Below are 11802 nucleotides of genomic sequence, written 5' to 3' on the forward strand. Positions count from 1 at the left end.
ATGAACATTCAGGAAACACTTGTCTAGGCTCTCTGTCTTCGTCTGAGCTCCTGCACTTTCATTCCCCTTTCCTCCCTCCTTATGCATTCCAGACCCTCATTGGAGAAGGGGCTGGAAAATTCATTAAATAGTACCTTGCCTGATTGCTAGTAACTGACATGGGAGTTGCAGAAATCCCACACCATATAAGTTCTAGAGCCGTCCTCTGCTCTTCACTTCACACTTTCACTAGATGCTGTAAACTTGAGGAGAAAACTGTTCATTTTGTTGTTTTCTCGCATTTATTTCTATTTGAACTGCTTCATCATGGCTTTTTCACCCAGAGCTCTTTGCCTGGTCCTGGTTGCAGTTGTTTGCATCCAGCTCAGTAATGGTAAGTGATGCACTTTCATTTTGTGTTTACTTGAGTAATTCACGATGGGTGAACATTGAGAACACATTATAAAATGAGTACTGTTTAAAAAAGTGGTCTGAAAAAAAGGCACTTATGTTGATTGTTTTAATAGAGCTGTGACAAAAATCGCTAATTATATTTGAAAGCTGCTCTTGAAATGTACATTTAACCCTTTTAACTGCAGTCTTATCATCTTTTTACTCCCAAAGCTTATTACTTAGTAATTACAATACATTGTTTAGTAACTACCTGTAGTTAACATGTAAGGTGTGCAGTTTTGAGAGTGAGGAATTGAAATGGTGATCTTATGCTTTAACATGCGTTAATCTCTATTTCTCTCCATCCATGATTCACAGCTACGGTGATACCAGTTAGGTGTGAATGCCTGAGCACCTCCTCCAGACCTTATCCTTTAAAGTTAATTAAAGAGTTCTCCATCACTCCACCACACAGTCACTGCAAAGACACTGAGATCATGTGAGTATCCTTCAGCTTGTTAATTGCTTGCAATTCTAAATTTACCTTCTCATCAGAACTGGACACTTTGGGATGTTCAAACTTCTGATGCATTAGTTTGTGTAAATAAGTCACTGTGGCAGGTGTATATGCCTGTCCTACATGACTATTCCAAGCTGAATTATTATCATTGAGGAGCAATTTTGGCTGCTTGTTCATACGATGTTTTCCTTGGTTTTCAGACTGACTCTGCACACTGTCAATCCAGACACGGCAAAGAACAATAAGCGCTGTCTAAGCCCAGACTTACAGCAGGCTAAGAAACTTGAGGCATGCTGGAACAGGTACGAACTCAATGATAAACTCATAGCTCAGTCCAAACCTCAGTCAGTAGTTACTGTCAGGCTGGTTTTAATACAGCCAGTATAGCTTTTAGCTAATCCTGGGACAGGCTGAATGCTATTTGGGCAGTGGGCAGATCTTTGTTGGGTCTATGATGACACCAGAAAACTGATAACACATTTTGAAAGAGACTGACTTTCCATTTATAAAGGGGAAGTGAATTGATTTTTCACTATTTCTTAAAATATTAAACGTTGAACTCGTTCAGAGTGGTTTGATGCGAAATACGCCATTTTAGAGAAACTGACTGTCAAGAACTGTTCACAGTGGTGGCGATGGTAACCAGGCATCTGCAGAGTTTAATGCTTCTAAAAGCCTCCTCACAGAAAGCTATTTCACAAAATGGTTAGGAATACTTTCCCTGATGACCGAGACTTTTGTTATGACAGCTTCAAGAAGAGTTTTGACCTAAAATGTATTGTTTTTTTTTAAATACATGCAGGGTGGAGAGGTATAGCAGGGCATTATTGGACAAGATAGTACCAAATTTAACTCCAATGTTAGTGTATATATATATATGTATATATATATATATATACACACACACACATATATACACATATATTAAAATATCTTAAAGCTAATGCATGACTTCAGTTACTTTAAGCCCTCAGGATGCGTTAGTTTACTACAAAAAATACAGATGTATTAAAATCACATTCTTTTTATCCTTTATAGAATAAATACAGACTGCAAGAAAACGCTTAAGATTTCTGAATGCCAGCAGAGAAAGTGAAAGCACACACTCAGAAGATCAAGACAGATGGTAACGAGAGCATGGTGGTAAAACTCCAGACAGTGTGGAGTGCGGGAATTCCTGGAGCCACGTGACCAATGAGAATCCAGTGGGATTGAGGGACTGCTGTTATTTGAGACTCTGACTCCTCCTGGAGTTGAGAAATCACATCAGATCAGATGAACTCTGGAACCCTGGAAGATCCAGAAACTGTCACACGCAGATGTTTTCCAGCAAGATTTAGGGCTCCTTGGAGAACTGTAAGAATGAAATGCTGCAGTATTGCCAACATTTTATGCACAAAAACATTATTGACATTTTTCTTTTTTCACAACCAGTATTTAAAGCACTTTATTTTAAATCTTATTTATTTGTTGAAGGATTTAATATGTTGTTTAAAAGTTATGTAATAAATAAATGCTTACATTATGTACAGACTTTTTCCATATGTTTTGTAGTTACATGTGTCTTCTTCGCTTAAGCAGTCAGCAACAACACATAACAATCTTTGAATAATTTTGCTAATAACTTTGTTCAAACTGTTTTCTTCATTATTAGCCCTTTCACTGTAGTTAAATATGCATCCTGTGACTGTACGGTGAGTGAGTGTGTTTGTTGCCCTGAGGCAACAATCTGCACCAGAGGTTACAAAATAGACAATAAAAGGCAAAACTGGACTAAAAAAAATAATTGCATTATAAGTTAAATTAAGATCAAATGAATATATTAAAAAAAATCAAAACAGTAATTAAAAAAAATAGTAAAAGAGAAGAAAGAAAGAAAGAAACTGAGCGAGAGAAAGTGAGAGAATCAAGCCAAATAAGCTTTAAGTTCCTCCAGATAAATCCAAGCTGTTCTGTCATGTCCTGCATTGACCCAGGCTGCTATTGGTTTAAGGGGAATGAGCCCCATCTACTGGCTGCTTTACAGCATTTAGCCCCAGTGGAGTGATGGAGCTCCATCCAATATGTTTGGGATGAGCTGGAGTTTGTGATCCAGAACTAATCATCCAACATCAGTACATGACCTCACTAATGCTCTTGTGGCTGAATGCCATCAAATCATCACAGCAGTGTTCCAACATCCAGTGCAGGGTAACCAAACTTTTTGACTTGGGGGACCAAAATGCAATGTTTGTGGTTGGCTGCGAGCCAAGAAGATAAAACACTTTACAAATAGTAGAAGACATTAAACTACATTATGTTACACGCACACACTGTATCACTGCTGTCGGAAGAAAACCTTGTATCTCCATGTTTGCCGTTTTTCAGTTTTTGACAGAATTTGAAAATGCATGTTGGCCTTTATGTTATGTGTTAATTTCATGATGAATGGTCAAAAAAAATACCGAAAATTACTTGGAAAAAAGTCTGGTTCCATTGACTTACATTAAAAGGAAAGTAGGTTTTTTCCTTTTCCTGTAAAGTTTTCATTTTGGAGTATATATATATATATATATATATATATATATGTATATATATATATATATATATATATATATATATATATATATATATATACCAAAATACATTTTCAAAAACGTTGGGACGCTGTGCAAAATGTAAACAAAAACAGAATGCAATGATGTGCAAATCATTTAAACCCTATACTTAGTGCAGACATTCTAATTTTATTGTTTTTTTGAAAAATACATGCCTATTTTGAATTTATTGACAGCAACATATTTCAAAAAAGTTGGGACAAGGACAACAAAAGACTGCTAAAGTTGTGTAATTGATGAAGTTGTGTAATTGATTGTGTAAATAAAAAAAAAAAAAAAAAACAACAACACCTGGTGGTTAATTGGCAACAGGTCACTAACATGATCGGGTATAAAAGCACCCCAGAGAGGCTGAGTCCTTTAGAAGTTAAGATTCAGAGAATCCAGAGAAATCTCTGTATGCAAGAGACAAGGCCAAAAAGTAATATTGGCTGGCCGTCATTTTTGGGCAGCACTGCATTAAAAACAGACACAATTCTGCAGTGGAAATCACTGCATGGGCTCAGGAACACTTCTGAAAACCACTATCTGTGAACACAGTTTATCACTGCATCCACAAATCCAAGTTAAAACTCTACAATGAAACCATATATACACACGATCCAGAAATGCCTCTGCCTTCTCTGGGCCCGAACCCATTACGGATGGACTGTGGCGAAGTGAAATTCTTTTTGGAAATCATGGACACTGTGTCCTCTGGGCCGAAGACCACTCAGCTTGTCATCAGCACGCTCAATCTCCTTTGAGCAGCTCCTGTTGAGCAGCTGCAATCCTATGTGAAACAAGAATGGTAAAACATTTCACTTTAAAAACTACAGCAGTCGGTCTCCTTGGTTCCCAAACGTTTACAGAGTGGTAAAAGAAGAGGTGATGCAACACAGTGGTAAACATGCCCCTGTTACAACTTTTTCAAATGTGTTGCTGACATCAAATTCAAAATTTCAAAACTATTTTTTAAAGAACAATAAAAATTCTCAGTTTAAACTTCTGATATGTCGTCTTTGTACAATTTTCAATTAAATAAAGAATTTACATAATTTTCACATCATTGCATTCTGTTTTTATTTACATCCTCTAGTCCTTCATCAGTGGTTACAGGACACTGCCCACAGGACACTGTTGGCTGGATATTTTTGGTTAGTGGACTATTCTCAGTCCAGCAGTGACCCTGAGGTGTTTTAAAACTCCAGCAGCACTGCTGTGTCTGATCCACTCAGACCAGCACAACACACACTAACACACCACCACCACATCAGTGTTACTGCAGTGCTGAGAATGATCCACCACCCAAATAGTACCTGCTCTGTGGGAGTCCTGACCATTGAAGAACAGGGTAAAAGGGGACTAACAAAGTATGCAGAGAAATAGTCTTTAATTGTAAAACCACAAAGTGCACATTTATGGCACATGGAGCTGATAAAATGGACAAGGAGTGTAGTTTTAATGTTATGTTATCATTCCTTTTAAATTCTGAGCCTTTTTCCTTTGTATTGGTTCCCTATTTTTGAACCTTGATGTGTCTTTCTGGTTTTTTTTTCTAACATGGATCTGCCTTTTGCTTTTGCAATCTGCTTCACCTTACAGTTTGTTCCCTCTTTTGGTGAGATTATGGTCTTAAACACCCTCACCGTCACTGGTCTAAAAAAGCCTTCCCAGAATAAGAACAATAAGAATAAGAATAAGATGCCAGCACAATAGAGAAACAACAGAGAAAGCCTTGTGTAACTTTTACATGGTGATAGGAAACACGATAGTACGCAGAAGTGCTGATTCTACACACTTCACTCTGGTCAGTGTACACACATGCAACTCCTGTAAGGGGTCATCGCCAGATTTTCAGAATGGATCGCCAGCAAAGCAATCGTTTTGGTAGGGTTAATAACCTTGATTTCAGAAGAAACAATGCTGTCTACAAACTTCTGGTCGTAAAATGACTGACAGGAAAATGTTACATGGCCAATTCCTATGAGCAGCATGAGTTGGTCACTTGACCAACGTAAAACAAGAGGGATGCGTTGGCCTGGCTAGATATACCAAGGCTATACTGGACAAGACCTACGCACAGACATTTTGGCAGGGGCTCTCTGGTGAAAAAAAGGGCAATATGAGCTTGAATCAAACTAAATTTAATTTCCAGCACATTGCAAACACTTTTAACGGGATAAAGTTCAATCATATTTCAGAGGAAAGCAAATGCAGTGTTAAGAGTTTTTCCCAAAGCATCTGAAAAAAAACAGCTTTATTACCTAAACAGGGATTTGAATCATCTATCTCCAGTGTACAAGGCTATAACATTACCAATTATGCTCATCACTATGAGGTAGTGAGTTATAACTCTTTAAGCTCTTTAAGAGTCTGGCATGAATCCCTGCTTTTCACAATAACACAGACTTGCTTTCATGAGCTGTTAGTGCTGTTTAATCACTGTTTGGTATTAAAAAAATGTGATGCTCTCCGGTATTTTATCAGCAGCATTTCAGTCTCTGGCTCTGATGCGAACATCCCTGATAGGTCAGATTTACTGAAGGGTAATCTCCACAGGTGCTTGGTACTGCACCAGGGGGGGCACTCAAGAGCGAGAAAAGAAGTTTGGAAATTAAGTCTTTTACGAGTGCGTTTTAATACTGACTGGAGGCGCTGCATTATGATAGCTTGAGCTTAGAGTGTAAATGAATTATAAATTATGATAAATAAACTAATAATACATTCAATATTCAGCACCAAGCATTATACACAGGTGATCAATCTGAATAATAAAAATGATTTCAAAAGTGCTTAAATTTTCCAAGGACTTAAGTGCTTAAATATTCCAAGGACTGCCTTGCCTGCTATCAGTTTTAGCACTTAGTTTTAACAAGATGCCCAGTCCCCACCGAAGCAAAGCATCCCCACAACAGGATGTTGCTGTCCACTTACTTCACTGTTTGGGGTGGTATTTGTTGAGAAATGGGCAGTGTTAGGTTTGTGCCACACACAGCATTTTAGCTGGGTCTCACCGATGCTCCAGATGTAGTCTGATGTATTTTTTTCTTCAGTAATGGCCTCTTTCTAGCCACTGGCCTTTCTGAGTCTTCCCTCAAAAGTCCTCCTTTTGCTGTGATGAGTTTTTAGGGAAGGCCTTGTCTATTTACAGCCTGGGTGTAGCTCACAATTGATCCAACAGTGCTCATTGGACTATCCAAACACTTGAATATTATTTTTTAAACTTTTCCTATATTCTACATGTCTCTTTGGTCTAAATTTTCACAATTTGATGAATAGTACTTGAATCAATGGGGTTTTTTGAGATAAACTTCTTTAATGATTCACAGATAGAGGCCAACTGTAAGCCAATTGTGTCCTCATTAGTGCAAAATTTTGCATCTGTGTAAAGTTGGAGCTTCCATAGCACAAGGGTTGAATGCATATGCAAACAGCATTAAGCAGTTAGAGTTTTTTGTCACAAGAATTCTTTTCTTATAAAACCAAAATCACTTAGCATTAATTCATTATAAGGGTCAATCTTGAGGCTCAGTCTTTTAAGATAAAATCTAACACAGCATAAAATATCAAAGTGTAATTTGTAATCCAGACAATTCTGATGACAATTTAGGGGGTTGAATACTTTTGCAAGACATTGTAATTCAATGATAACTCAAGTGAAAATCATTTTGACAAGATGACTTTAACTTAACACCAAGCAAACAGGAAAACTGCACTGTTTTATGAATCATAATGGCAGATTATAGGTGATGCAATTGTCTGTTCTTAATACCAAGTCAAAAGATCAATCTTGTAGACATTGTCTTTTGAGACTCCTCATAATTAATAGTTCTAAACATTCTATAAAACTCTGGCCTCCTTTGTGTTCGAGCTTCTAAAAGGCCTGTACTGGCTAATAAGGCTTCAAATTGTTGCATCATACTTGGATGATCACTCTTTACGATGTCAATTACTGACAGACTCTTAGCCCACAGAAATGAACACGTACTTCAAGTTTCAAAGGTATTAATTTCACATAAATACTGAATGACTAAGTAAATACTAAGGAGCTGATATTTTAGTTATCGATAATGATAATTTACACATACTAATATTTTTGCACCCATTATCTGAAAATTAAAGAGAGAAATTGTAGGTGTGAAAATGAAACCAACTTTACTGCTCACAAGACTATGTTTCATTTTTCTTCTCTTCCACACTACTCTCACTTTAGCTCACTTCAGTATGTTATCAAAAATTTGATTTATAGTCAAACTGTAGAATTTTATTTGACATAAAGTAAGAATTGAAGAGCTTACTTTTAGTTTCCTGGTATAGAATCAGGAATTGCAAAATTAGGGTAAATGCCTGATTCATTTATCTTTTGAAAAAGCTACAGATCTCAATTCTGGCCATAAAAATAAAACATGCTATTTTTTTTTTTATAAAAATAAAAGACAGTGAACTGCTGCTTGTGAGGGGTCTTGTTCTTCAGATCTCTCTGCTGGCGGCAGTCCCGACCCATTCCCAAAATGAAAAAGTCTTCAGATCTACATGACTCATGTAACATTTATCATTCAAAACAGCAAATTATGTCCTGATTATATACAACTGTGACATGTATTCCATTCCTACCATCTCTGAGTTTAAGGTAAAATTCAAAATTAAGGAGATTTTTGAATTTTTTATCAAAAATTGCCCAAATTCATAAAGACAACACAATTCTATTAGCATTTGCATATCAAACGATGACAAATCTGAGTGGCCTAGGGCCTCCTGAAAATATCAACTTATGACATGTGACAGTCTAATGCAAGTAATTGTAATTATATTGTATATTGTAATTATATTGACCAAAATACAAAAAAGTTAAGCAAAATTAGCTGATGGTTCATTGGGTTGAACACACTAACCCCAAAAAGGCACTTGTACAGTCTGAGGGCAAAAGGGCAGGGGCTCAAGACTCCCTGGGATTGATCTGTACACATGCCTGTATTGGACTAAGCATGAATTTCTATATATTGTAGAAAATCACAACGCTTGACCACTTGGTCAAACTCGTTTGCTATACTCTCATGAAAGTCAAAATGGCTTGAGGTCCACTGTGGACCATGTCTTGTATGCAGAGATGAAGTTGACTGCAGTGACTCGGTGTGTGTGTGTGCGTGTGTGTGTGTGTGTGTGTGTGTGTGTGTTCATCCCCATGTTCTCCAGGGAAATCAAAGCCTTTCTCTGGGTTTAACTAAGAGGGAGTGTGGGGCAGAATAGATCCTCAATAAATTTCCACACTCTGTCAGTCTGGAGGGCTGGCTGGCTCTTTGTCTTTTTTATGCTCACTCTCTCTCTCTCTCTCTCTCTCTCTCTCTCTCTCTCTCTCTCTCTCTCTCTCACACACACACTCTCTCTCTCTCTCTCTCTCTCTCTCTCTCTCTCTGTCTGTCTGTCTCCTCTGATTCATCTTCCCCCTTCGGACACACTGCAACATCAAGTGAGCGCGGCCTCAGACTTGAAATAATAATTGCTTGTGTTCAGCTGCACTCTCTCCAGTCCTCAGGAGGAGATACCGTATATATCACACCAGGCTAATGCAGTTTGTTGTTTCGATTACCAAAAATGAATAGGAATTAAATTACTCCATTCTCTCACTCACTCAGTCTCTCTCTCTCTCTCTCTCTCTCTCTCTCTCTCTCTCTCTCTCTCTCTCTTTCTTTCTCTTGCTGTATTGTCTGTCAGCAAAAAGAAACTTTCCAGTCCTGCCCTGTAAAACAAAACCACCTCTTTTAAATCAGAGCAATTAAAGGCCGCCAGTAAACTGTTGTATATTCACTGACACATTACTGCAATCCTTTTACAGTGCAACATACCAATCAATATTTACAGCCAATTACTAAACCTTTATGTACTCCTGTAAATTTCAAGTACTTTCTGCTGCTTCTATATGTAACTCTATGTGCTGTCTGGCCTCTGTATTAGAAGATTTTCTGGTGTACAGTTAGAGACTGTACCCCATCTGCTGACACACAATTTGTATTGGCCATCCTCTTGCCCTTCATTAATGGCCATTTTTACACCACAAAGCCGCTCTTGGCTGGATATTTTTGGGTGGCAGACCACTCTTAACCTAGCAGTGACACTGAAGTGTCATTCCATTTCCACTACTATGTCCATGTCACTGCTGTGCTGAGAATGGTCAACCACTCAATAATATCTGGTTCCTTTTCACTAATGAACAGGGTAGCAGGGGGCTGATGAATTGTGGAGCAATAGTTGGGCTACATTCAGTAATTTTAAAAGGGCACCTACAAAGTGCACCTGTTTTATTAGGTGTCTCTGATATAATAGCCAATCAGTCTAGGTACAGGGTGGGCGTGCCTAATTACCTTCTGGATCAGGTGAATTAGCAGTAGGTGAGTGGCGGCAGCATGTTAGGAACATATTGGAACTTAATTGTATATTTATATAGTGGACTTATAAGGTAGGTGCAGCATATTGAGTTGTCTGTGCAAGATAGGGGTTTCTAATAATGTGAATGGTGAGACAAAGTCTAACTCAAGAAAAGATACTGTCAATGGGGATTTGTTGAAATTTGTCTGAACTCTGTCAAAACATAATAACTTTTACTCCTCAGCCACAGTTGATCAGAAATTGTAGCTTTCTGAATCACCGACAGCCACCATGCTATTATTCTCTGCACAGAAAGCAATATTCAGTAAAGGACTATAAAAGCAAGACATTATACATTGTTATACATTGCTTCTGGCCAGACACTTAGACCCAAGTATTCCAAAGGACTCTTTACGTGAGAATAGAAAAAACGTATTCTCATGTTACAGGTAAAGATAGATAGATAGATAGATAGATAGATAGAGCTATATGCAAAAGAAAAGGAACACTAGTCAGCATTTGTTACTGTGAATAGCTAAGCGAGTAAAAGAGGATCTCATTTCCAAAGTGCATAAAGTTAAAGATGATAAATTTAGATTACTTTTTTACTTCCATCCTTCACAGTTTCAAAATAACAAAAAAGGAAAAGGGCCTTAAGCAAAAGTTTGGGCATCCTGCATGGCCAATGCTTAGTAACACTCCCTTTGGCAGGTATCACAGCTTGTATACACTTTTTGTAGGCAACTAAGAGTCTTTCAGTTCTTGTTTGGGGCATTTTCACCCATTCTTTCTGGGAAAAGCCTTCCAGTTGCCTTGAGATTCTTCAGCTGTCTTGCATGCACTTCTCTTCTAAGGCCTATCCACAGGTTTTGATGATGTTTACGTCAGGGGACTGTGAAGGCCATGGCAAAACCTGCAGCTTGCACCTTATGCGGCAGTGCTTTGTGGATTTTGAGGTGTGTTTAGTATCATTATCCTTGTACAAGCCACCCTCTTTTCATCTTTTGCTTTTTATAGATGGTGTGATGTTTGCCTCTGAATTTTCTGGTGTCTAATTGAATACATTCTTCCTTCTACTAGTGAAATGTTCCCTGTACCACTGACTGCAACACAAGCCCAAAGCATTATCGATCCACCCCCATGCTTAACAGTTGGAGAGGTGTTTTTTCATGAAATTCTGCATCCTTTTTTCTCCAAATATACATTTTGCTCATTGCGGCAATTCTATTTCAACTTCATCAGGCCACAGGACTTGTCTCCAAAATGCATGAAGCTTTTTTAGATGTTCCTTTGCAAACCTCTGATGACGAATTTTGTGGTGAAGATGCAGAAAAGGTTTTCTTCTGATGACTCTTCCATGAAGGTCACATTTGTGCAGGTGTCATTGCACAGTAGAACAGTCCACCACCACTCCAGAGTCTGCTAAATCTTCCTGAAGGTCTTTTGCAGTCGAACACAGTTTTGTTTTGCCTATCTTGCAATCCTACATGCAGTTCTTCCGGAAAGTTTTCTTGGTCATCCTTGGTCTTTCTTGACCTTCACCATTCCTGTTAACTGCCATTTCTTATTTACATTGCAAACTTGGGCAACAGCTACCTGAAAACACTTTGCTGTTTTCTTATAGTCTTCTCCTGTTTGGTGGCATCAATTATTTGAATTTTCAGATTGCTAGGCAACTGCGTTGAGGAGCCCTTGGCTGCTGATTTTTGGAGAAGGTTTGAGGAGTCAGGGTGTTTATGAAGCTTTGAAATTTGCATCACCTGGCCTTTTCTAATGATGATTGTGAACAAGCCACAGCCCTAATAAGCTAATTAAAGTCTGAGACCTTAGTAAAAGTTATCTGAGAGCTCAAATCTCATTGGAGGCCTAAACTTTTGCACAGTGCTGCTTTACCTCTTTTCACTCTAAAATTGTACAAAACAAAAATAATACACTAATCTTGCTTAAAATGTTGAAAATAATGTTACG

General features: G+C 38.0%; 1 protein-coding gene across 1 annotated transcript; it reads left to right on the top strand.

Annotated features, from left to right (window-relative positions):
- Positions 1–216: 216 nt before the first annotated feature.
- On the top strand, positions 217–2425 carry LOC118798382 (C-X-C motif chemokine 10-like). Its single transcript, XM_036557812.1, has 4 exons — positions 217–373; positions 751–871; positions 1093–1194; positions 1931–2425. Exons 1-4 carry the CDS (start codon positions 307–309, stop codon positions 1986–1988), a joined length of 348 nt encoding a protein of 115 aa, XP_036413705.1. The 5' UTR covers positions 217–306; the 3' UTR covers positions 1989–2425.
- The last annotated feature ends 9377 nt before the right edge of the window (positions 2426–11802 follow it).

The sequence above is a fragment of the Colossoma macropomum genome, unplaced genomic scaffold, assembly GCF_904425465.1.
Source record: "Colossoma macropomum unplaced genomic scaffold, Colossoma_macropomum, whole genome shotgun sequence".
Taxonomy (NCBI): Eukaryota; Metazoa; Chordata; class Actinopteri; order Characiformes; family Serrasalmidae; genus Colossoma; species Colossoma macropomum.